Source organism: Chanos chanos, chromosome 8 (genome assembly GCF_902362185.1).
Source record: "Chanos chanos chromosome 8, fChaCha1.1, whole genome shotgun sequence".
In the NCBI taxonomy this organism is placed as follows: domain Eukaryota; kingdom Metazoa; phylum Chordata; class Actinopteri; order Gonorynchiformes; family Chanidae; genus Chanos; species Chanos chanos.
Window position 1 is genome coordinate 37,554,062 of NC_044502.1, and position 26,051 is coordinate 37,580,112.

Consider the following 26,051-nt stretch of genomic DNA (forward strand, 5'->3'; position numbering starts at 1 on the left):
TGCAAAGCAAATTTATTTAACTAATACCAAAGTTTACTCTCGTAACATAAAATTTATTTCAAGAAACAAGATATAACAAATGCTACCATAAAAATAAACATAGCCGTAGCTCACTAATTCTCTGTTGTTTGAGCTGTACCTAAGATTAAATTTGATTAAGTCTATAACCAGGGTTATACTGTATATTTAGCTTTACACAAGTATAGCTGAATTAGCAACAGCTTGCACACAAAGTTTGAATCAGAGCTTTCACATCTGAGAACAAACACAAACATTTGCACACAATTTGTTAGCCATGAAAAGGTAGCAGTAAGTATGGCTTGCTCTATCATGAACATTAGAAGCCTTTGATAAATTAGTAGTGCCTACTAATTATGGATTTTTCATAATGTTTTTCCTTAAATTTCACATCGCTGCAAGAAAAATAACTTATCATAACTTGGCTCTGAGGATATAAACAGACTGATGGCACAGCTGTAAAATGAGGTGTGATAACAGTAATGCTTGGATGTGCAATACAGTTTATTTACACCTTAACAATTCTTATCATATCTGTAAGTGTTTGGATACATGTGTGAGATGTGTGTGTGTGTGTGGTGTGTGTGTGTGTGTGTGTGTGTGTGAGTGTGTGTGTAAGCAAAGCTCTTAGGCAGCTAGCTCCAGAGAACCCTCCGCCTCTCTGTCTCCCTGGTTGGCACGGATTTCTACAAGGGTACGGGCAAATTTGGTCCAGTCTTCGGCATGGGGCACTGCCAGCTGCTGTGAATATAAGCCAAAATACAGATAAAGCAATTGACTCTTCTAAGCCAGAGGTAGGATCAAATTGAACTAATTTTTAAAAAATGTAAAATTTACTTTAAGGCTGCTACTTGTATACAAAGCCACATTTAGACCCATACTATCTTTCCCTGTTACTAGTGCACAAAGCCACGTTAAACCCACACTATCTTTCCCTGATACTAGTGCACAAAGCCACGTTAAACCCATACTATCTTTCCCTGTTACTAGTGCACAAAGCCACGTTAAACCCACACTATCTTTCCCTGTTACTAGTGCACAAAGCCACGTTTAACCCACACTATCTTTCAGAGTGATCAAAATATCTGTCAGTGCTGTACAAACACTCTAGCGAGTTCTACTAGATGAAACCAGAGATCAAGTGGCCGCAACATTTGTCTGTGATTCTACCTATTTGTACAAATATCCGTTTGCTCATTCATCTCGCTATCCTGATTCAGTCATTCAGAAACTTTTCACTAATGAACAGATTATTGTATTACCACTGTATTCACTGTTACCTCTCCTACGTCATAGATCCAGATCCGACCTTCTGAGTCTCCCACTGCCACTTCTTTGCCACCCGATGCCCATCGCACGCGGTTCAGGGCGCACGAGCCCTCCACTGTCACACTCGCAGTGGGCACCTTGGACAAAGGTTTGGAACTTGAATTGCATTTAAATCTATCGGAGAAACTAATAAAATGGACGGTTAATTTTGTCTTCTACAAATAAAAAGTGATACCTAAACGCAGTTTCTGACTGAAACGGAGGGCACGCTGAACACAAATATCATAGTTAGCCACCAAAAAAGATGTCTTAACACCAACAGACCTCTGTGTCACTGTTTAAATTCCAGAGGTCCAAACGGCCCATCCCGTCCACCGTGGCAAATAGAGCCGGATGCACCGGAGACCACATGACATCATAAACATAGTCTGCATTATCCTCAAAGGAGTACAATGGCTTATTATGCTGAATGAAAGAGAAAAGACAAGGACATGGTTTGTGTATAACCATGAGAAAAACCAGTTACGAATCTGCGTTAAAAAAAAAAATCAAGTTATTATAATTAGTGTGTGATATGGGACGCCAGCTGGTAAAACATTTTCATTCATAATAGCTACTCTGTCTAGCTTTTCATTAAGTTTGATCGATTCATTTTACATACAGCAACTTGAGTGACCTCAATTCATCTGCAATGTTATGAAATGAAGATTAGACGGGAGTGTTTCCAATGTTAGAATATACCGTAATCTGTATGTTACACATATTTTATCCCTAGCTTGGCCTTGTGCCCATGTCTTATATCCTGATCTCATACAGACAGGTCATGTTCAGTTTAGGTACATCTGGCACACATAATCACATCACATTCAGCTCCCCTCTCTCTCTCTCTCTCTCTCTCTCTGTATCCTCTGGTGTCATTGGTGTATGCAAAACATATAATGAATACATGGACCCTGCAGGCTAATGTTTAGAGTCTGTAAATCTACATGTACTGACTTATCATTTGACAGGATAATTGACAGACAATGACTACATTTATTTGTTCAGTTGTTTTACTGAATCATGTGTTTTAACTGTAATGTACTTAAACCTCTGACTGTGAGCAGCTGCCTTGAGCAGTTACCCTGTCTCTTCTTTTTCATATTGTATTAACTATTTTAAATCTCTCAGGGGTTTCAGTGTTTTTCTTCACCATCTACATTTTGAGTCCACCTAGCAGGTAAATTTTCTAACTGAGTAATAATTATGAACGACTCAACTGAGAAATGATATATTAATTATTTATATATTTATAATAACCAAGTTGCTAGTCATTATTGGGTATGTCTTCAGGAAGCCTTATTGGTTAAGTGAATTAATTGATTTATTAAATACTTTATTATCTCCTACTACCTCATTTCTAAACAACCCAAATGTACCACACAGTGTGAGATGCTGGTCTCACTTTGGTTGTCCACAGTTTGACTGTCCAGTCAAATGAGGATGTGGTGAAGAGATGGGAGAAGTCCATCGGGCCCACAGCATTATGACAGCTGATTCCTGTCACAGGCCCCTGGTGTCCCTCAAACATCTCACAGATACCAGCCTTACTGCAGAGGACAGAGAAGAATAGAAAACAGAGAGAAAGACTCCTGATTACAACGCTAGAGTAATATGTTCAGACTAACTGGAAAAAAAATAGAGTTGTTCAAAAAGTTTCCATGTGCTTGTTAACACATCTGCATTTATAAAAGAGTTCAGATCTGAATTCTCTCTGAAGCAATTATACAGGGCTTTATATCTTTCAAGGTCAAAGTTATGTTAACTTCAACTTTGAAGAGCTGTATGACTCCTGAATGCAAAACAGACATTTGGATCAAATGTCTCATGTCTCTGACCTGCCATGGCGGGATGCTGTGTACACAGTCCCCTCCTCACTGCCAACCACATAGTTATTGACATCCCCCGCAGGGAAGGCCATGCAAGTCACTGCTACAGGTTTAGACTTATTGTAAACCAGTTCCATACTCTCCTGTTTGTAAACACAGATGGAATCGGTAAATCACGAAATCAATCAATAGTAAGCGCACTTTGGTACGGTCCAAACCATTTTCGTGCACTTGATCACAAAAAAAAAAACCTGACACAAAAACAGACAAAGAATTTGTATGAGTTTGACATTTGATTCTTGACAGAGAATATATCAGTATACAGTTATATTCACTGACTAATGGCATTAAAGTCATCCATCATTTCCAGGATTTTTGTCACCTGTGGCTGTGAGAGCATGTCCAGGTTCCAGGAACACATCTTGCCATCTGTGGACACTGTAATCAGGTTGTTGGCATTTTGTGTCCCCACCACATTCACGCAGTAAACGGGGTGCTGCAGGAAAGATTTTGACTTTGAAATGCAGCATATTCAATTAATCACCCAACACATACACACACAAATTACAGCTGCAACCAAATATATACAATGTCTGGTATACTTTACTTTTTAGGGTCTCAGACATGTACCAGATGTCTTAACACATGTTAACACACAGACACACACACATACACACACACACAGACACAACACAAATTACAAATTGCAGCTGAAACCAAATATATACAATGTCTGGTATACTTTACTTTTAAGGTTCTCAGACATGTACCTGATGTCTTAACAGATGTTAACACACAGACACACACACACACACAGACACAACACAAATTACAAATTGCAGCTGCAACCAAATATATACAATGTCTGGTATACTTTACTTTTTAGGTTCTCAGACATGTACCTGATGTCTTAACACATGTTAACACACAGACACACACACACACAGACACAACACAAATAGGTATGCACGAGCATCCTCCACTCGCTTACAGTGTGTGCGGCTGCAGACAGAGGTGTTCTCTGCACAGGAGTCCTTCTGTGACTGCGGTTATCCCACAACACTATCTGCCCAGAGTATGTGCCCCCCACCACCAGATTGGGATGGAACTGAGCAAAACCCACCGACATCACTGAGGACTGTGGAAGAGAGATATCACCACAAATTCATCTATGGCTGACATGGGACAAAAAAAAAAAAAAAAAAATCACTAAGAAATAGACTGTCCCAGCCAATAGTATTTTATATATTTGCAGCAACCCCATGTACACTACTGTAAGATGTTCTGCTGTTTAACAAAGCGTGTCGGGACATTTTGAAAAATTCTCACCTGACAGTGGAATATGTACTCTGGAGTGGACTTTTTAAATTTCATGTTCCACACCAGAACGACCCCATCTGGTTCATGCGGTGCATCCTCATTAGCGTTGTAGGATGACACTAGCAATTCAGAGTACTGAGGAAAGGTAAAAGGATAGAAGAACATTCTAGAACTCCACAAACTCAAAAATGTGACATATCCAAACAGGAAGTTGAAGAATACAATAAACAGTGAAAATGGGATGTACCTGAGGGGACCAGTCAAGACACGTGATAACACGATGTTTGGACCAGTGTTCATCATAGAAACATCGACTGAAGGATAAATTGGAACCAGCCTGCATGTCCCTGAAATGATGGAATCATATAAAATCAATAAAATTATGTTTTATTAAACAAGAATTAATAAAGTTAATGGAGGACAAATTGAGCTACAAAGCGAAATGCACCCATTTAATGTTAAATTAACATAAGAAAACTTGAATAAAAAAATTGACAGAGCTAACTGAAACTATTCATTTGAATGCAAGTGTAATACTACCCGTTTTCATAATAAGTCTTTAATCTAAACAGAGGGCAGGTTCTGACCCCTCTCTCTCCTCCATGTCACGTCCACTGTAGTCAAAGAAAATGTCAGAGTCCTCAGCCAATGCACGCTCCACCACACGCACAGTTCGGTCAAAAAAAACAAGGAAGTCTTCAGAGTGTAGAATTTGCTTCTTCTCCTCCTCTGTGAGTTCCCTTGGGTGAACTTAGACACACAGACACACAGACAGACACACAGACACAGACACAGACACAGACACAGACACACACAGCTGTTAAGAATTTGACTTATATTTATACATTATATTTATATATATCTCTACATATGACTACCTACCTTCTTTGTTCTCCTGAGAATGCTCATTCTCTTGTTGATCTGTTTGAGGCTCAGGTTTGACTACAGAGACTTCATCTTCTTCCTCATCCTCTGTAAGAAGGGCAGCCATTTTATTCAGTTGTATTATATATGGACATTTTCATGACATTGTGGAATTATCATTGCAATACTCTATTTTGGAGAATTATAGTTAGAGCATTTATAATTGCCCTTGCACCTGCTTTACCTTCAGATTGATTGGCTGCAACTGGAGTCTGCGTTTCTTTAGAATATGTCACCAGCTCTTTGGGCAAGAAGTCAATTTGAACAATTGGTGATGCCCCTAATCTATGCATCCTGCGACTAAGAGAAGAAATAGAATATTGCAGAACAGATGAGAGTATTTTTTCATGTCTAAAAAGACAAATAAAAAAAATTTAAGAGAAAAGCGAGCATTCTCACCCAAGCTCTGAGTCAGCTATCAGCTGGAGAGCTGAAGGCTCAGTGTCCCATTGCAGGGTTCTGTGCAGGCCGGCAGGAGGGGGCACACATGGAGGAGAGAGCATAGCACGCATGACTAATCATAGCAATATCCCTTTTAGCCCTGTTTCACGCATGATCTCATAGGATTTTGTGATATTACATCATCTCACATATTAAACATGGGAAAACTCAGTGCCTCTAATGAGCTATTTGTCACTGTACTCCACGAACTGACAAATACACAAATCAGACAAATCATGTCAGCTCATCCTTACCTATATCTGATGTCCCCACACAGAGATGTAAAAAAAAAAGGGAAAACATCAAACTTACACCAGAAGGGCATTCCACAAGCCAAGAATTTACATATAAATCGTAAATCACTGGATGTACTTCAGTGCCATCACAACTGCATGCTTCTATATTATACATACATAGGAGATCTATTGAAAAAGATCAAAACTAAAAGATAAGTTAAATCAATTACATTCAGCAGCCTCTTTCTCTTACATAACAAATGATACAAAAGAATGGTCTGCAATATATGGGCACTGTCAATCTCTGAACATTTTCTCAATATCATAGCTTATTACGGTTATAAAGAATATAGTAATGATCAAATGAATTTATGCTGGTGGTCATACCCATACCTTCCTAACGTGCCTCCGTCAACTGATTCCTGGCTACCGGTCTCACTGGGTGTGCTCACTGATTGCGAAGAGGGAGACATAGGGGTTGGGACTAAATAATGAAAATAACAGGTATCCCATGTTAAAAGCTGTAGCGGCTGCACTGGTGGCCAGCAGTGGCAGACACAGCCAAACCAAAAAAGGGGGTTCCAAATCAACAGGATGGATTGAAATGGTCAAAGCAAAGAGAAAAGAGAAAATTCAAAGGGAAAAACAGGAGAAATTTGTCAAGCGAATTTCAATTTGTTTGGTTTTTGTTTTTTTTTTTGCACTGATTTATTTAATAAATACACTTTCAAATACTTGATTGGAAAAATATTTAAAATGGATGTATAAGGTTTTCATGTTCTGCATAATGGGAATCTTGAAAACAACACACAATTTTAACTTAAACCTGGCACAGGCACATATTGTATATATAGTCTAAACCAAACATTAACATTAATAAACTAAACATTTGGGATAACTGACTGCCTAAAAAAGAAACTAAGCTCAAAGATTTCAATGAACAATTGTGTCTGCAAAGCTACATTTCACTGAAAATTTTGAGTTTTGTTTCTTAAGTTTTTAAGACAGTCAGTTGCCCCAAATGTTTTGAGTAATCTTAACTTTTTTGAGTTGTACAGTGCTCTAGCAGGTGCTTTTTTGCAATGTAAAAACAACATCTACTATCTCAAATACAGAACAATTAGCATTTGGCACTTTACATCCTGACAGTTACATTGGTGACAATATACACGATAGATTCCAGCCACATATCAAATAAGTAATGGACAAAATAAAAGACCTTTCTATGGATGAATATAAAAGCCATTCTGATTTAGCCACAGCAAGAAAAAGCATGCAAGTATACAGAGCACCGACAAACATTGATCTCAGTGTAGTTGATCACAATGTGTATTGACTAAAGATAAACAGCACTAAAAAGAAATATCCTGATTAGGTTCTTATGGAATTGCAGTACATAAATTAACCATGGACCCCATCTGCACAAGTACTTGAGACATGGAGCAGATGTTCACGCTGGCACTGTTAGAGAAAAGTGTATTCTTATTGTCAAGTTGCAACTTAAATATGATCTTCTGACTGAATAAATCTGGCTAATGGATATTCTGACGGAAAATCTACAAAGATTTTAAAGATGCTCTTGTGAAGAGCTGATGAACTTTTCATTTCTTCATGAAGAATGAGGGATGAAAAGCAGTTCAGTCAGAAGCTTGATTTTCTTCTGACAGGGTGCTAAAATGTTGGAGGTGCACTGAAACAACTAATCAAGCACAGGAAGAGAGGAGTGCTTATGAAACTTGTATACCTAATGGGGGTTCAGGAGAGATCCCAATGCTCTGTAGGAGAGCTTCTGTTTCTCTTCGTTTTCTATCCAAGTCTGAGTCCTCTGACACATTCTCTGTCTTCTGCTGAATCTCTGCCTGCGCTCAACCCAAATATCAAATGCAAAAGAGAGACAGTGATGTAAACTGTAAGAGAGAAACGGTTTATGAACTGCTGTTGATACAAACATACACATATGCTTCAAGCTGTGCTATAGACTAACAAAAATGTTCACTTGCATGGTTTACCTCTTTCTTTTTTCTCTCTTCCTCTTTTCTTTTCTTTTCCTCTCGGATCTGAGCAAGACGCTGTTTTTTACGCTCAAGCTCCGCTTTCAGGTCAGTTTTGTCAGACATCTTCACCTACTTAGCATAACAAATCTAGATATATTTCAAGGACCACATGACAGAGACAGGAAAATTCAGACTCAGGCCATGCAATGAGACAGGGTCAAAACAATGTTATGAGGAAAATAACATTTCATTTGACTGTTTTTCTTTTTTAGGCGGTTTAAAAATTACACACATTTATTATTTTTATATCTACATTCATTCATCTTATCTTCTGGACTTTTTGGATAGACTTGGAAGAATGCAAAAGATGTACAATGATTCCTTAATGGGGAAATGAGAACATAATGCCAAAAAAAATGTTGAGAGATGTTTAAAATATATTTAAACAAATAGGGGAATAAAAAATAAGCATATCATATAGAAATAATCGTGCATATACTGACAAAAAAAGGAAAGAGAAAAAGACAAAAAAGTTGAAAAAAAGGAAACTTTATTTTATTATTCAATAAAATTAGGCAACAACGTTCAGAAACAAGCAAACGAGAAATACTGAAATCTCTACGGTTATCAACGATAATAGGGTGATCATGCAATTAACAACATGTTGATGTGGCAGCAGCATAAACCCTCAGGACATTCAGAGTTATTCGCTTGTTTTTGCCAGTCATTATTTTCTGTGTAGGTATATTATTCATAATTACGGAGAATGGGTATATTCTGTAGAGCGAATAGCGCTGTAATAAACGAGGAAAGGGCTCTGCATAGATAGCTTTTTCGAGATATTGAGGTATAATAACATTTTCTTGAGGTGAAGTAATAGTTTGCAACTATATTACTTTACCATAAATACTGAATTCACATATATTAACTTAAAATTGCAGAACAAAGAGATGCACAAAGGATATTTTCTGACATAAGCAGGCTATCGTTTACTGTACCGTTTGCTTCTGTCTCTATCTTGATCCTTCGATGCTAAAACGTAACGTATGTTACGAGGAGAAAAAACTGCGTAGTTTTAAAACAAAATAGAGAAAATCAATTGCATACAAAGCACTGCCTCACTCGCACCATCCTCATCAATTCAGCATCCTAAAACCGGAAGTGCATGGTAGCGATACGTCACTTTCGACAACCAGCAACAACAGGGGGCACCTACTGCTGTATTGGACCGCACATAGTAGTGTAAAATGTAGAAAAATATGGAGCATACTGTCCAAGGTCAGTCTAAACAAAAAGAGCGAAAGATTTTTATTTGCCATAGTATGTTTATCTGCATTTAAAGATGGATGCAAAGAGTAGTCTGTCATTTCCAGAGTGGAAGAACTCATTTATTAGCTGATCCATACATAGTAAATTATTCTGAAAGAGAATTGATTAACCTATTAGTAACATTCATGGATTTTTTTAGCACTAGGTCAGCTACATTTTATATTGCTTGAAATGTAAGTTGGACATTAAGTCAACAGCGTCAAAGGCATAAATATATAAACCACTAAAAGTACTTTTAATATATTTGAGACATATTTGTCCTTCAAGGCAGTTTGTGCAATTGTCCTTGGACATTTTCATCAAGTTCTTGTTGCTAAATTGGTGATACAGATCTCACAGGTAAATCTGGGTAGAAGCTTGGCAGACAATGGCAGAGTGAGCTCAAACATAACACCACCTGCTTGTGAAATATTCTGTAGAATACTTTCACAAAATTATTTCACTCAGTATTGGACAGGTGGAGATGAACAAAGAAGAAAACTGCTTAGAGCTCGATATGTCTTGTAACAAATTATGGACTGTGTTACACAAAGGTTTACAAACTTACATGCCATTTGTCTGGCCTTTCAGTCAGATATTGAACATAACTCAAACTATGAAAATTTAAATTCTTGTTCCAACTGTGTTGTGACTCACATATTAAGAAAGTGTGATGCCTCATTAGACCCACATTCTCTAACTCTATGCGGGTAGTAGGGGTTGCACGAGTGCATGATTTTACAACTCGAGTGATCGTTGCCTGAAAAACTCGAGTACTCAAGTACTTGTGGGGGGGGCTCTTACTGTTTAGATATAGCGGCTGTTTTTCACCTGGTCATCATTAGTAAGCCTAACTGACCAAAAAGTGAAACGTCATATTTGCTTGCATCTAATTTTAACAACATTCATTTGTTTAGCCGCATTAGTGTAGTAGCCTATTATATGACAGATTCGATGTTAGAGCAAACCATAAGAAATCCGTCCACAACTCACAATCGTAATGTTTATTTCATCACAACGACAGTTGGTAAAGAAAATTTTCACAGTGAAATACAATAATAAAGCATCATCCTTTTCCTCCTTTTCTGCTGTTGCCAAGCAGAGACATACAAATCTGGTGGAACATACCGTGTGTGTCACTAGTAACTGTGATGGAATGTTCCCTAAATCTGAGTAGCATGGAGAGCAGTGGGGGTCCCAGTGTTGGTCCTTGGTACTCGAACGAAGTTGAAGTTGAGGACCACATGGTATTTTCTGTTATGCTAGGTGAGATGGTCTGGTATGTACCAGCTGCTAGTGGTGGAGATTTCACTGCCTGGTGCCAGTTTGACAATATAACCTGCTTCCTCTAGTCTCTGGACCTCAGCAGTGTATACCTTGGCTTGCTCCGGGTTCTTGGCCAGCGTCCGTTCAGTACCCCATAAGAGTGGTAGCACGGCTTCTTTCGGTACATTAAGTGATGTTACGCACTTGGAGAAGGGGGGGGTTGCATAGTGTTGTACACCCTGTACATTCATTCTCACTGTCCTTGACTCCAGCGACTCTATTGCCTCATGATCTTGGCGGGACCTCAAACATGCTTTCTTGCTTTGTCATGCCAGAACATCTAACTGCCATAGCCGTTCAACTTGCCTGTACAGGTCAGGTGGAAGGTCCGAGTCTGACTGCTTCTACTGGTGTTATGAGGTGTGGATTGTCTGATCCAATGAGGAGAACAGAGTGAACAGACATAATAGGTTGCAGAGGGAGGCCTTTTAGGTGCCTGTAGCACTTCTGCAGGGCTTTGACTGGGTGAGCGTGCTCAGCGAGTCTGAGTTGCTTGGCCGTAAAGGTCCTACTGATTTGGTAGGATTTGTGGGGTTATGGAGCGCGTGATATAGTGAAGGATAAAGGTGCCCCAGGAAGGGCCTGTAACTCCTGTCGTACAGTGCGGAGAGGCAAATCTTTGGTCTGTCCTCCCAGTCCCAGTTTTTCATCATCCAAGATAGCATAACCAGCCAGGTATCAATCTCTGCTTCTTAGGATGACTCTGCTGACCTTCAGTAGGACTTTCGTGTTTCTAGCTGACTTATTAATGAGCAGTACCTTGCTGGCTGTGTTGAGAAAGCACGAGTTGCAGCTTTAAGTGGGCTTCTCTGACATGCCCTTGCTTTTCTCTCTTGTCTTGTGGAGGACCATCAATTGTCAGCCAGTACACGTCTTACAGCGCATTCTCAGGTTACATTCTAATGCTTGATGGCTTCTACCACAGTGCCAGCGTCTGTTCCTATACATTATCCATGCCTGCTTTTGCTGACTGGTAAGTTGCTTGAAATTGGTGCAGTTGTTTAGGGAATGCTTGTCATGGTCACAGTAGGGGCAGTATGCCTTAGCTGGTGCCTTGGCTGTGAAGGTGGCTGATGGAGACACTGATGGACCCTTCTCAGTATTAAGGTGAATAGCAGCAGACTTGTAGGGTGACTCGATCTCATTGGCCCGTTCAAGTGTCGCCCCATTCTTGGCTGGTTCCCTGCCCAGCTCTCGGCGTGGACTGCTGAACTTGGACTTCGTACTCCAACCATTCAGAGAGATCACTGAGTGTTGGAATAGACACTCTCTGGGGGTGTGTAAATCTCCAGAAGCTTGCTCTGAGGTCATGTGGGAGATTCCCAAGCAGCCTTGCCATATTGGAACTGCACTGCAGTTCTATTTGTCCTTCTCTCCCCAAGTCCATGGTCCATGAGGATTTGGAATTTAAACCTCTCAGTGGCGTCAGCAGGTAAGAAGTTATGCAGAGCAATTTTCAGACAGGAGAACTGTCTGGGGTTAGGGTACATGAAGACAGGTATGGTTGGGGAAAGCCCTCTGTATGTGTGTTCCTGACCCAGTACGACCACTCTGATCTGCTCCTCAGGGGGGTAGCGGTGATACTGTGTGACGTTGCGGTGGGGAGGCCTTTCCCTCTGATGGTGCTCTTCGGGGTGGCTCGCAAACTCTGCCTCTGGAGGGGTGTATGACATCTGGCTACATACTTTGTCCTGCATTCTGTTTGGTCACCCCCTCCCTTTGCCTTACACCCTGGCGGGGTGAACAGGAGATCTGTGGTCGTGAGGAAGTGGGTGAAGAGCCATTTCTTGGAGCTGCTCTTCCACCTCTGAGGTGAAGTCATGTGTCAGAGTGATCTGCCTTTGTTGTTGCTCTGACCTTGGCTTATTCCTTGGTGCAGGAATAGGCCTAGTCACACCACTGGGCAAGAGTTCGGCTGTTGGGGTGTGGCTGGCTGCCAGAGCTTGTGCCGGTCTCTGTTTGGCTCGTGGCTGTGGTGACAGCATTGGTGTAGGAGAGCGTGGGACAGATCTTTGTTGCTCTAGCTGACTTTCCAACCACTGCATTGTGAGCTTGAACTGCATGATCTCCTGAGTATACTGTCTGTGCTGCTGCTTAAGATCTTTATTGTCCAATCTGGTGTACTGAAGCATTTCCAGCAAGCTGTCATGCAATTTGCGAAGCTCCTTATTTTCAACAGCTTTAGCAGCCCACTCATATTGAGTTGTCCAGACCACTGGGCTGGAGCTGCTTGGGCTCATTAGTAGTAGAGGCTGGTTCTACTACTAAAGGATGCCTCAGAATCCTTTTCCTCATCTCCAGCCAGTGAGTGATGAGTGTGAATGTCAAGTGACACAGGGAATGACATTTCTTGAGCTGGTTTGAAGCCTGTTAGAAGCCTGTTAGATCATTGTCCTCTAATCGTGCAGGTAGGGTTGACTGCCTCCTGACACATACAACCGGCTGTTCTTGGTCTTGTTCAGACATCTTCCCACCTGTGTTAAGCTCTGTAGATCCGACTTGAAGGACCATGTAAAAATGGTTGGCTTAGGTAGCCATCACCCATTAAGTTGCAAGCCAGTAGGGCAGCTGGCCCAATTCAGGGAGTTTGATCAGAGACATACAAAGAAGAAGATGTAGTTCCTTTGGGTTTCACCCATTTATTGTCACTACCATTCACAACTGGCACAGTAGAGGTAGTTTGTCCACTTCAGCTTCAGTCACATTTGCATGAAATGGATGTTGCATGTGTGTGGTTTAGTTTTTCTCTACGCACAACACAGAAATTATCAATAGAAAGTCCATGCAAGTCTTTCGGTCCATGACTGAAACTTGTGCTGAGAAACTAATAATTAGGATGTGGGACAAGTTTCTTTGTCTGTGAAGTCTGCTGGCTCGTTGGTTATGGGCGAAGAATATTTCCTTTGAGTGACAGGTGCTTGTACTGGGTCCAGAGTTGTGGAAGATACGGCTTTTTTTTTCCTTTTTTTCCAAATACCGTCTCTGCTTCCTTATATGTGATCTGATTTTAAATCAAAATAATTCATTTGGAAGTTTTCGACAGTGTGAGACTGTAGGTTACCCTACATAAATTTTAAAATTTGAAAACGCCAGGTTCGAGTTGTGAAGTGGCCAGGCATATGGTTGCCATGACACTGGTGAAAGTTTGTGCTCCAGGCCACCAAAACATGCAGTCACATGTGAAGTCAATGCTGCTAATTCTATCAAATATGCTAATCCATCTTCAGTTACAGATCATTATACTGTACAATGCAAATGCACTGCTCCAACGCAGAAGACGAGCTTTATATTTGCTGTGCTTAAGAGACGGAAAACAACTGCAACGGTGGTTCAAACCCTACATGGAGCGGCGATTTTGGATGCGACCTGGCCGAACAAATAGGCTAGTTGGTGGGACAACTTGATAATGGCGTAACAACAAACACTGAGGCGTTAAAAACCGAATACCTACCCAATGAATGAATGTCCGAAAAGTTGAATATTCGGGTCCAGCCTTAGTAATGTGTAATTGCTATATTCTGGTAGTTATTACTGACAGTGAATTTTAGTTCACGTATAAGAGAAGGAGTGGTGAAAGAGTCTCGTTTTCACAAAAGTGCTGCTCACTGAGAGTAATGAAAGTGGCGCTAAACACTGGTTTCCTCTGTTAGCGTAGGCCTACGTGCTCATCGTAATTGTGAAATGTTATTTTGGGCCTCAGGTCTCCACTATTTTGGTCCAGTTTACATATTGGTTGGCTCCATGAATTATTAATCATGTTTAATATACAATGTTTTTGAATGGTGTTTGAAACTGTGTTTAGGAGTTAGGACTTATTTGAATAGACAAATACAGAGAATATGACACAGAGACAAGATGTGTTTGTTTTAGGTTTAACATTTTATTTTGTGCATGTTTTATGAACATGAAAATATGTCTACAGAGACAATAAATATGGAGTAATAGTATTAATAAACTTTTTTAAAAAAAGGTCAATGCAAACAGTACATGGAGAATGATAGGTGAATAAACATAACTGAGGAGAATTCAGCGAACTAAACTACCTCTCCCTGTCTGATCTTTCTTCCCTGTTTTTCAGGACAAATATATCAGTGCTTATGGGTGCTGCAGCGCAATTCCCTTTAACAATACCACTGTACTCTCCGGTGTTACAATATCATGCAAAAGACACAGTATGGTTATGAACTGTAAATGTCACTTCTAACGCTCAGGACGCAGAGCTGGTGTGGCTTAATTTACAATGAAGCCATACTCAGAAACTACTGGTGCTTCTGAAGCAATCGACAAGATTTTCTCGAGCTTGAAGCAACAATATCCCTGTATGGTTTTAAAATCAAAGACCCTTCTTTTTTGGGATACATCTAGGATATATCTGTGCGTTATCCTTGTCCTCATCAGTGGCGGCTGATGGTCTTTGAAATAGGGGAGGCACAGTTTAGGCCTTCGTCATAAAATTAGTCAATTATTACATTTGTTGTTATTTAAATGCGGATTCTGCCCTCCTCTTTTTTTCTAGGAAATAGTCTATTACCCTGTCATTCCTGTCAGATTCTTTTCCGGAGACTTGACTAGTTTCCTCTGAATGGCCCACAGTACAATTTCTGAGTCAAAGCACTTCCAGTCTGCCAGTTCACTTTGTCATACCAGGAGAGGTGAAATGATCGGTCTTTGCTCCCTGATTTTTGAACTAAAGTAACGTTGGGCGTTGATCTGCCCTGCCGTCTAATTCTGAGTCTCTTCGTAGGAAAGACTATCAAAGAACTTCGCCAAAATCAGGTCGACAACATTAGCAACATCTACAGTTTGGCACTTGATAACTAGCTAGCTGGCTAGATCCTCTATGATCTAGCTTAAATCAACCTTTACCAAAGTGAAATGATAGCGAGTGACAAACTCAAGAACTCTATATTTACAATTTTATCAACAGTATATACAAACAGAAGCGGTATAGCAAATAACAGAGAAAATGAGCAGAAGCTTATGTCTCACGACCTCGCCTGCCAACACGATCGAGCTTGAATTCCGCCGATGCCGGTGTAAAATTTTAAAACGCTGTCAGGCATGTTCTTTGCCATGACGTTTAAAAGAGTTTCTCCAATCATCATTTACAGCAGGCACAAAATCAAGCTTGCTGTCCAATAAACGTGCAGAATATTTTGTCAATGGAAAAATCGCTGTCACGCAGTCCCATCGACTCCCACGGAAGCCGTGCGTCCGGAAATGATGTTTTAAAAGCATATTGTCCAATAAATGTCTAGCTTTGTTGCACTGAAAACAAAGCGTATTCTGAAGTGCCATTGAACCCCAGAGACGCACAGCGTCAATGGGTTTAAATGGGTCGTGCTTCCAAGAATATCTATGAGAAAAAAATCACTTTAGCTTATGACGACCTGCGAGAAATTAATGCTGAACCTAGCCGTGAAGTTGAGCACTAGCCCAAAATATTGATTTGTAATGAGAGTTAAGTAATGTAAATACAATATTACATATTTAATTGACGAACTTTCGTGACGTTTTAGAGGAAGCTCGGCTTCTCGTGTAGTCTTAAAGCAGTCGCCTCTGGTCCTTATGTAACACCCGCGTCACCTTACGTACTTTTGTCATTTGACCTGCTTTCAGCCGAACCTAAATCCATGTTACTCTGATCACACATATGGGTGAAAGGTGCTTTACACTATAAAAGTGCCACTTCATGGTTGGTATAACGAGTAATGCGCGCGCTCACATTTTTCTTTTTCCAACCAGGATATGAAAGAGCAGGCTCGGTTCTCTCCACGAACAAGTGAAAGATGGGCAAGGCGCTTATAACAATTATTGTTGCTGCGATCGCTATATTTGTTGGGGAAAGAGCAATCAATTTTAGGTAGGTTGAGACTGCCTATAACCACTTTGCATGGTATTAACAAAGCAAGCAAGCCGCTGTAGTTAAGAAATAGTGGCTTTATATGCAAGCTTTCAAACTTTTTTGTTCTGTACTGTAATCAACTTTTAATGCCATTTCCTCCTTATGTCATGTTAATATTAGTCGTGGAATGTAGTGTAGTGGGCCGCACGATATTTGAAAAACTTACACTGCAATGTTTTTTCTGCGATATGCGGTATGAAAAAAAACCACATGGATTTTCACCAGATGACTTGAATACCTCTTGCAAAGAATTAGTCATTCTAGAATGATTGGGGTGATTTTGTAGGGGAGTGCATCTGCATAGAAAGTAAAAATAATAATAAAAAATAATAAAAAGCTGAAAAATGACTTTTTACTCTTAGAACTTTTTGAATGCGAACTATCCTTTCTTGAACTTTCATGCTATGTTTCGCACCAAACACAAAAGCAGGCGAGCGCTGTGACTATTCTGAAGTGATTTTGGAGGGGGAAATTTGGTAGTTTAATACACTGGCTGACTCACCATGACACCATTGTATTCATATAACACTTGGCTGTCGGATCATGTGTTTAAAACCCTCTTTGGTAACTGCGTTTGTTGGCATCATGTCTTTCGCGAAGTGAAAATTTCGGTGATTTCTGTCTGTCGTCTGGAACCTTTCTCATATGGTGTAACACTGGCAAAGGCATCCGAAATAGTTTTTTGCTTTGGATTGCATTCGGATCTGGCTTTGCACTCGTCATGCAGAGCTTTGTGGTGCCGATTTAAATGATCAAACAAATGAGTCCTGTTGCCTCGTGTTGTGACAACAATTGCAAGGCACTGTCAGCAAAGTGACTGTATTTAGTTAACATCATCCTCTCTGTAGCCGAAATAAATACATGCAATTGTCTTTGCTTTTCTTTTTGCAACCGAATCTTCCTTTTCGGTGTTTTTTCTCCTGTTACCCGCTCATTTTCAGGTTGTGGTCAACGACTGGGGGCGGGGCTTGCTTTGGTTGTTTGATAAACTGATCAAGAATGATTGTGATTGGTGGTTCGCTGTGCGTAAAGAGCCTGAATGTCACTCATAGCAACAGACCGTGTATCCAAGAACCCTTAAATCGGAGTATTATGATATAGCCTATCAGACAGACGTATCTTGTAGATTAGCCATGGAAAATGAGAATCGTGCGAGTTTCCCTTTTGTATCAAGCAACAAAAAAGTGTTTGATTTAATGTGTCTTACATCGCACGTCCTGCGATGTGACTATTGCGCATGTGCAGATCGCGATAACGATGCTGAAAAGATATATCTTGCAGCAAGGGTTAGGGCAGGGGTCTCAAACTCCGGTTCTGGAGGGCCGGGGTCCTGCTGTTTTCCTTGTAGACCAACTAAATAGAATTTCTGATTGGCTGAAGAGTGTCCACACCTGTTTTCAAGGTGAAAATCAACAGGTAACTAAGAGGTGAAAACAATGATCAGCAGGACCCCAGCCCTCCAGCAATGGAGTTTGTGACCCCTGGGTTAGGGTGTTTGGTGCCGACAGCTAGGCCTAAATTTGAGACGCGTTCAAATTCAGCAAACTGGGGCGAACAGGATTTTTTTTTTTAACTTTTAAATTTGAACGCATACTTTGACAACATTGATCTTTAGGCTACTAATAACAACCAAGGTATCATTTCAAAATTTAAATACCCAACATTTTAGCTTTATGTGATGTATGCAAGTATGCAAGCCTAACGACCACAGAGAGCAATACAATCGCTTAGACTAATGCTAAGGATTGATAATGACAGCATGCAAAAAAAGAGGCTTTCGGAAAAAGTGTTAACATAACTAACAGTTAGACAAGTTCCACTTGAATTATTGTAAGAAGGTTAAATAAAATCGACCACTTAAGTATATTTTCTGGGGGAACTCCCGTCTGGGCACACATCAGCGTCCATGTTTGGTCACCGAGAACTAATTCCTCAGACCGTTTGTGTGTGTTCGGAAATGTTCGCACTCCGCAGTGAACTGAAAGCAAACTCAAAGCAAATGAAAAATGTTCGCAAATGTTTGTCTGTGTTTGCTCATTTGAGCACACCTCTGGTTTGGTGGATAGGGACATTTGAGTTTAATCCGTTTCCACAGGCACTCAATGCTTGCTACTAGAGAACTTACTCGGAAAGATCTACCCAACTGCCGCCCACTTCAGGGCATAGGTAAGTCAGAATATTGATCCATAATGGCTTTGTATGTGCACTGTATGACGGTACAACAAATGAAGTAAGCATGAAAGATTGTGACTTCAAGATTCAGCTTTTCAGACACGGTTCCAGTTCATTCACTACTGAACTGGGAAGTTGGAGCTAAACATATTTATCTGTTCTCTATCTATGACAGTCATGAACATGTTGACACTTGTTTACTTGCACTGAACTTTGAGCATAGTTTTTTTTAACAATGATCATGAAAGTCTCATGGAAAGTTATTTTTCTGCTTTAACAGACTATGGAGCGGAGGATATCACTATACTTAAGGATGGACTGGCCTTCATAAGCACTGTATGTTATTGTGTGTTTTGACTCATTAATTTTAAAAATTTACCAGGCATTAAATATGTAATAAACTGCCACACAAAATGTTATATGCAATACTGTCAGTCAGAAACAGTGTCTTTTTTTCATTATTATTAATTCTTGTGTTGCTGTAAATTCAGGGCTTGAAGTATCCAGGTGCGCCTTCCTACTCCGATGATCCAGGAAAGATCTATACTGTGGATCTACTGGATCCTGATTTGAATCCTGTGGAGCTACGCATTGATGGAGAGTTTGACCGTTCTTCTTTCAATCCACATGGGATCAGCGTGTACACAGACAAAAAGGGTATTATTATTTTCTTATGATTTGGCATGTGTATTTCTCCAAAATGATGCTGTAGCAGCTCTATGACATTTCTCAGAGCTAACACTAAGTATGGATTACTTTTGGTTTAAGAACCATGTAGTGTTGAACCCTTTGTAATCTAGAGGATTTATAATCACATGTTCTTTATCAGGCCTTTGGAATATAATTTTTTTTGAGAAAACTGGCTATTCTAGAGCCAATTGGTTGATCATAAACACATTAGACTTATAAATTATACAGACAGTATTTGGCAGTATGTCAGTTTGTTTAATGTTGAACAGGAAGACGGTATGGTTGATCATGGCAATTCTGATTATAGCTGTTGTCTGATGTTCTGTTTCAGATGGCTCCATTTACTTATTTGTTGTAAATCATCCTGAATACAAAAGTCAGATCGAGATTTTTAAGTTTCATGAGCAGGAAAATGCCATCGTTCATAAGAAAACCATTAAACATGATCTCCTCCACAGGTATGTCTAACTTATGCCATCATTTTGACATGAAACAAAGTATTTCCTGCCATAGGACGCTGTAATGCCTGTTGATGTTTTTTTTTCCTTTCTTCTCTCTCAGTGTAAATGATATAGTGGCAGTAGGCACTGAGAGTTTCTACGCCACAAATGACCACTACTTCTCCAATGATATGCTGAAACATGCAGAACTCCTGCTCACCCTGCCCTGGTGTAATGTAGTTCACTACAGCCCAGAGGAAGTGAAGGTAGTGGCTAAAGGCTTCCATTTTGCCAATGGCATCAACATCTCACCTGATAAAAGGTCAGTATCTAACTGAATTCAGGTCTACAGCATTTCCTATTAGCTGAGTAGTAATTTGTCAATCAATTAGTTAAAATCATTTAAAAATGTTTAATGTTCTACAACGTTAATACGATGTTGTGCGCCGTATATTCCTCAGCAGTTCATACAATGGCAGTTAATTAGTCACTCTGTTTGCAGGCACATATACGTATCTGATTTTTTTAATCATAAGATTGTTGTCATGGAGATAGGAGAAAGTTCTACACTGACACATGTTAAGGTGAGTTCATTTTAATGAGAATGCACCATATCTAAGTGAGAGGCAATCCTCTGATTGATTGCAGTGTGTGTTGTCATTATTACATTATATTTGTCCAGTTAAGAGAGCTCATGGAAGATTTTTCTCAGTCTGAAACATTCAAATATCCAAATACCAAGGCAAAATATGGGCAGATTTAGATAATGCATATGTAAGTTAAGAGAACATATATCTCTGTCTCTTCATTTTTTGTGAGTTGATGAAAATCAGACGTTAATTTATATTGAATGTTCATGACATTTATGTTAATGATTGCAAATCAGGAGGTTGGAGTGGGATGTCTCCCTGACAACATTGAAGTTGACTATGAAACAGGGGATTTGTGGCTTGGCTGTCAGCCAAACGGGGCCAAGTTATTTGCAAGTGATCCTAAAGATCCACCAGGATCTGAGGTATTGATCCGTAAAATATTTGAATAATTTGCCTGTTTGTTATATTGTTTAGTGAACAGGTTGTGAAACCTGTACTGTACAAGATGAGCTTAATGTTCAGTATTTAACTTATTTACTCATCATCCATCAAAGACTCAGCATTAAAATCTCCTTTTATGTTATTTCACATTAGGTTATTCGCATTCAAAATATCCACTCGGAGAAGCCAGCTGTAACCCAGGTGTATGCTGATGACGGCAGAGTGATCATTGGATCCTCCGTGGCAGCTCCCTATGGAGGAAAGCTTCTCATTGGAAGTGTCTATCACAAAGCCTTATGCTGTGACCAGAAGTAGAACATTTCAGCCATAACTAATCCAAATCTGAGCTGATGTCATATTTGAGCAATATTCATATCATGTCCTCTTAATGTTGTTTCTCAGTGACCCTTGTTTAGCAGTTCAAATAGACAACTGTATAATAAACAAATTTTGTAAATCAAAATATTCTACCTACAAAGGACAAAACTCTGGTGTTAATTGTGGTATAATTAGAGCTGTTAACATAGTCAGAGTTTATAGGAGATTTATCTTAATGCAGACCATTTTCAGCTGTCATTGCAAAAAAAACAAAAGAAAAACTTCCTCTGGAGTTATGGAGTGGTTCCCTGAGTTTTAATCCATTGACTGTGATACAGATTATTATTGGTTATCCTCAGATTGTAATACAGATTATTATTGGTTATCATCAGAAGACTACTAGTGTACTGAACAGCACTAGAGTCTCGCCAGACTAGCACATTTCTCTGAAAAGAAAGAATGAATGAATGAATAAGAATGTTGCCATATTACTACTACAGCTCCTACTATGACAACCACCTTGACTACTGGTAGTAATGCTTTTTTAGGTCAAAGAGGTCGACATGGGCTTGGTCATACTTTGGGAACACTTAGTAAATGACCACCAGATGGAGATGTCTTTCTTTCAGACTACAGGAAATGAACAGGTGCATGAGAGGAACATTTTAAGGAAATGAGAGAACAAGAAAAGCTTGAGATACAAACCTGGGATGTCGCTATTTGACACCCACAGGTCAAAGTTTGCTCGGAGTCTCAAATTTCATTTATAATGTGACCTTATACTATGCTGCAATGTCATTTCTCTGGTTTTTTCCCACAGCTCAGAATTAAGGTGACCTGTTCTTTTTATAACAAACACATTCTAAATTACATTTGCTTAATTGTCCTCCCAAAGCATGACATCTTCGTTTACACATAGTTTAACAACATACACAGTCTTTTCTAATGGTCTGGATGCATTGTATTCTTGTTCTTCTTCTTCCTCTACTTCTTCTTCTTCCACTTCTTCTTCTTTCAGCCACTCCCATTAGGGGTCGCCACAGTGGACCATCTCTTTCCATGTCTTCTTGTCCTTTGCATCTTCCTCTGTTATGCCAACAACTTGCATGTCCTCTCTCGCTACATGCGTAAACCTCCTCTTTGGCCTTCCTCTTTTCCTCTTGCCCGGTAACTATATCTTCAGCATCCTTTTCCCAATATACCCAGCATCTCTCCTCTGTATATGTCCAAACCAACTCAATCTTGCCTCTCTTGCTTTGTTTCCCAACCGTCCAACCTGAGCTGTTCCTCTTATATACTCATTCCTAATCCTGTCCATCCTTGTCACTCCCAACACAAATCTTAGCATCTTCAACTCTGCTGCCTCCAGCTCTGCCTCCTATCTTTTTTATCAGTGCCACTGTCCCAAATCCATACAACATAGCTGGTCTCACTACCATCTTGCAAACCTTCCCTTTCACTCTTGCTGGTACCCTTCTGTCGCAAATCACTCCTGACTGCTCCAACTGCTCCAACCACTCTTCTCCAGACGCTCCACCTGCTCCACCCTGCCAGCACTCTCCTCTTCACCTCTCCTCCGTACTCCCCATTACTTTGAACAGTACTTAAACTCATCCACCTTTTCCATCTTTGCTCCTTGCATCCTCACCATTCCACTGTCGTCCCGCTCATTCATGCACATGTATTCCGTCTTGTTCCTACTGACTTTCATTGCTCTTCTCTCCAGTGCCTACCTCCACCTCTCAAGGCTCTCCTGAACCTGCTCCCTACTCTCACTACAGATCACAATGTCATCTGCGAACATCACAGTCCGGGGAGACTCCTGCCTGATCTTGTCTGTCAACCTGTCCATCACCAATGCAAACAAGAAAGGGCTCAGAGCCGATCCTTGCTGTAATCCCACCCCCACCTTGAACCCATCCATCACTCCTACTGCACACCTCACCACTGTCACACTGCCTTCATACATATCCTGCACCACTCTTAGATACTTCTCTGCCACTACTGACTTCCTCATACAATACCACACCCACTCTCTCGGCACCCTGTCATATGCTTTCTCTAAGTCCACAAAGACAATACAACTCAGTGCAATACAGACAATGCATTTGTAGTGCTCTTTCCTGATATGAAACCATACTGCTGCTCGCTAATCATCACCTCTCTTCTTAACCTAGTTTCCACTACTCTTTCCCATAATTTCATGCTGTGGCTGATAAACGTTATACCTCTGTAGTTACTAGAGCTCTGTTCATCACCATTATTCTTGAAAATCGGTACCAGTACACTTCATCCCCACTCCTCAGGCATCCTCTCACTTTCAAAGATTGTGTTAAACAATCTAGCTAAAAACTCCACTGTCATCTCTCCTTAACATCTCCATGCCTCCACAGGTATGTCATCTGGATCAAGTGCCTTTCCATTCTTCATTCTCTTCATAGCTGTCCTCACTTCACTCTTGCTAATCCACTGCACTTCCTGATTCACTATCCCCACATCATCGAACCTTCTATCTCTCTCTCCTTTTCTTCATTCATCAGCCCCTCAAAGTACTCCTTCCATCTTCTCAACACACTCTCCTCGCTTGTCAGTATGTTTCCATTTTTATCCTTCATCACCCTAACCTGCTGCACATCCCTCCCAGCTTGGTCCCTCTGTAAAGCCAATCGGTACAAGTCCTTTTGTCTTTCCTTAGTGTCCAGCCTGTCATACAACTCGCCATACACCTTTTCCTTAGCCTTCGCCACCTCTCTCTTGGCCTTACACTGCATCTCCTTGTACTCCTATACTTTCTTCATCTCTCTGACTATCCCACTTTTTCTTTTTTTTGTAATTCTTTATTTAGAGGATTGGTGAGAACATTTCACCAAACGATTACATTACATTACATTTATCTGACTGACGCTTTTATCCAAAGCAACTTAGAAGTGGGAAACAATTCAAGCTCCAGGATAGCGAGAGACCTGAGAGTAGGCGCTAAGTGCGAGCAATATGTAGTTTCCCTCAAGATAGAGGGAGAAGAGTAGGTATAGAAGAGCACTTTAGGTGTGAGTATGGTGTGTTAGGGGGTTGGAGGTGTTAGTTGTTAGGAGAGCAGGAGCTCCCGGAACAGGTGGGTCTTCAAGAGGTTCTTGAAGATAGAGAGGGATGCCCCTGCTTGGATGGTAGTGAGTAGCTTGTTCCACCATCGGGGAACCACAAACGATAACAGTCTGGACTGAGATTGCCTTGTGTGTAGGGATGGCAATGCCAGACGATGTTCCTTGGAGAACGCAGTAGACGAGAAGCAGCATAAGCCTGTATTAGTGAGCTTAGGTAGATGGGTGTGGACGCAGAAGTCACCTGAATTTGATTCGGGTGGCTATGGGTAGCCAGTGGAGGTCGATAATAAGCAGTGTGACATGTGGCAAAGGGAGAGGGCTGGCTGATATGATGGAGAGAAGGAAGGTAGGTATACTGGTTGTGCAAGAGACCAGGTGGAAGGGGAGTAAGGTCAGGAGCATTGGAGGTGGGTTCAAATTGTTCTACCATGGTGTGCATGGGAGGTGAAATGGGGTAGGGGTTATCCTGAAAGAAGAGTATGTCAAAAGTGTTTTGGAGGTGAATAGAATGTCATACAGAGTGATGCCTCCAAGGCAACTCGAGCCATTACAGGAGGTGTGGGCGGAGCCTCCAATATGTCTGGAGCTGGAGTCGAAGGAGAGACCCCAGGGGTGACTGAAGTGGGATCAGGAGCCGAAGGAGGGATCTCCGAGGCGACTGGAGCAGGAGCCGAAGGTGAGGCCTCCAAGGCGACTGGAGCCAAGGGAGGGACTGCTGAAGTGACTGGAGTGGGGACTGGAGCCGAGGGAGGAGCCTCCATGACGACTGGAGTGGGGACAGGAGCCGAAGGAGGGGCATCTAAGGTGACAGAAGCGGGAACTGGAGCCGAAGGCGGGACCTCCAAGGCAACTGGAGCCAAGGGCAGAACCTTTGAGGCAACTGGAACAGGAAGAGGGGCTGAAAGAGGAACCTCCAGTGACTGGAGCAGGATCAGCAGCTGAGGGAGGGACCGCCTAAGTGACTGGAATGGGGACTGGGGCCGAAGGAGAAGCCTCCCAGGCAACAGAAGCAGGAGCAGGAGCCAAAGAAGGGAGCTCTGAGACAACTGGAGCCAAGGGCGGAGCCTCCAAGGCGACTGGAGTGGGGACAGGAGCCGAAGGAGGGGCCCCCGAGGTGACTGAAACAGGATCAGGAGCTGAAGGAGGAGCCTCCACGGTGACTGGAGCGGGGACACGAGCCAAAAGAGGGGTTGGAGTGGGCTGGAGGCCAGCCGGGACTGGGGCAGGCTGGAGAACAAATTGGGGAGCCACCATTGGCACAGGAGCGGCCTTGGGATCAGGCACTGGCACTGGAACGAATTCGGAATCAGGCAGATCAGGCACTGGCACTGGAACGGACTCAGGACACCAGGCAGCAAAGGGAACCGACATCCTCGTGAGCCACACCTCGTTTTGGAAGAAGATGGCTCTTGGGAATTCAGAGGACCAGAGGCAGCAACAGGACCAGGAACAAGCTCTGGGGCCATAGGACTGGAGGGTGTGATGGTTTGGAGCACTGAGATGGATGGCAGAGGCAAGGAGTCGTCAGGTTTTAGGTGTGCAGAGGACGCCGCCCAAGCTGGAGTTGAACCGCTTGTCCAACTCCCAGGTGACGGCTCCTCCACTGAGCCACCCTGCTGGCAGAGCACTCTCAGTTTCTCTAATCTTTCGCCCAACACCATGAACTAGGGGACAAAGGTGAGGAGAA

At 41.3% G+C, this 26,051-nt stretch overlaps 2 protein-coding genes across 5 annotated transcripts; one reads left to right on the top strand and one right to left on the bottom strand.

The window, feature by feature from the left end:
- Positions 1 to 645: 645 nt before the first annotated feature.
- Positions 646 to 8,193, bottom strand: dync1i1b (dynein cytoplasmic 1 intermediate chain 1b). Of its 4 annotated transcripts, none has more exons than XM_030781435.1 (16): positions 8,086 to 8,193; positions 7,821 to 7,935; positions 6,470 to 6,560; positions 5,799 to 5,858; positions 5,584 to 5,699; positions 5,358 to 5,447; positions 5,063 to 5,225; positions 4,723 to 4,822; positions 4,485 to 4,610; positions 4,147 to 4,293; positions 3,538 to 3,651; positions 3,165 to 3,298; positions 2,732 to 2,876; positions 1,612 to 1,752; positions 1,299 to 1,424; positions 646 to 756 (listed from the first exon to the last, which is right to left on the bottom strand). In XM_030781435.1, the coding sequence occupies exons 1-16, from the start codon at positions 8,191 to 8,193 to the stop codon at positions 646 to 648; spliced, it is 1,887 nt and encodes a 628-aa protein (XP_030637295.1). The 4 variants fall into 4 exon arrangements, with proteins under 4 accessions (XP_030637295.1, XP_030637294.1, XP_030637298.1 ...); XM_030781434.1 differs by having other exon boundaries at positions 6,470 to 6,611; XM_030781438.1 differs by lacking the exon at positions 5,799 to 5,858.
- An 8,181-nt stretch (positions 8,194 to 16,374) lies between these two features.
- On the top strand, positions 16,375 to 21,533 carry LOC115819046 (serum paraoxonase/arylesterase 2). Its single transcript, XM_030782584.1, has 9 exons — positions 16,375 to 16,567; positions 18,705 to 18,775; positions 19,062 to 19,117; positions 19,273 to 19,438; positions 19,803 to 19,929; positions 20,033 to 20,233; positions 20,414 to 20,495; positions 20,798 to 20,926; positions 21,099 to 21,533. Exons 1-9 carry the CDS (start codon positions 16,494 to 16,496, stop codon positions 21,258 to 21,260), a joined length of 1,068 nt encoding a protein of 355 aa, XP_030638444.1. The 5' UTR covers positions 16,375 to 16,493; the 3' UTR covers positions 21,261 to 21,533.
- Positions 21,534 to 26,051: the final 4,518 nt, after the last annotated feature.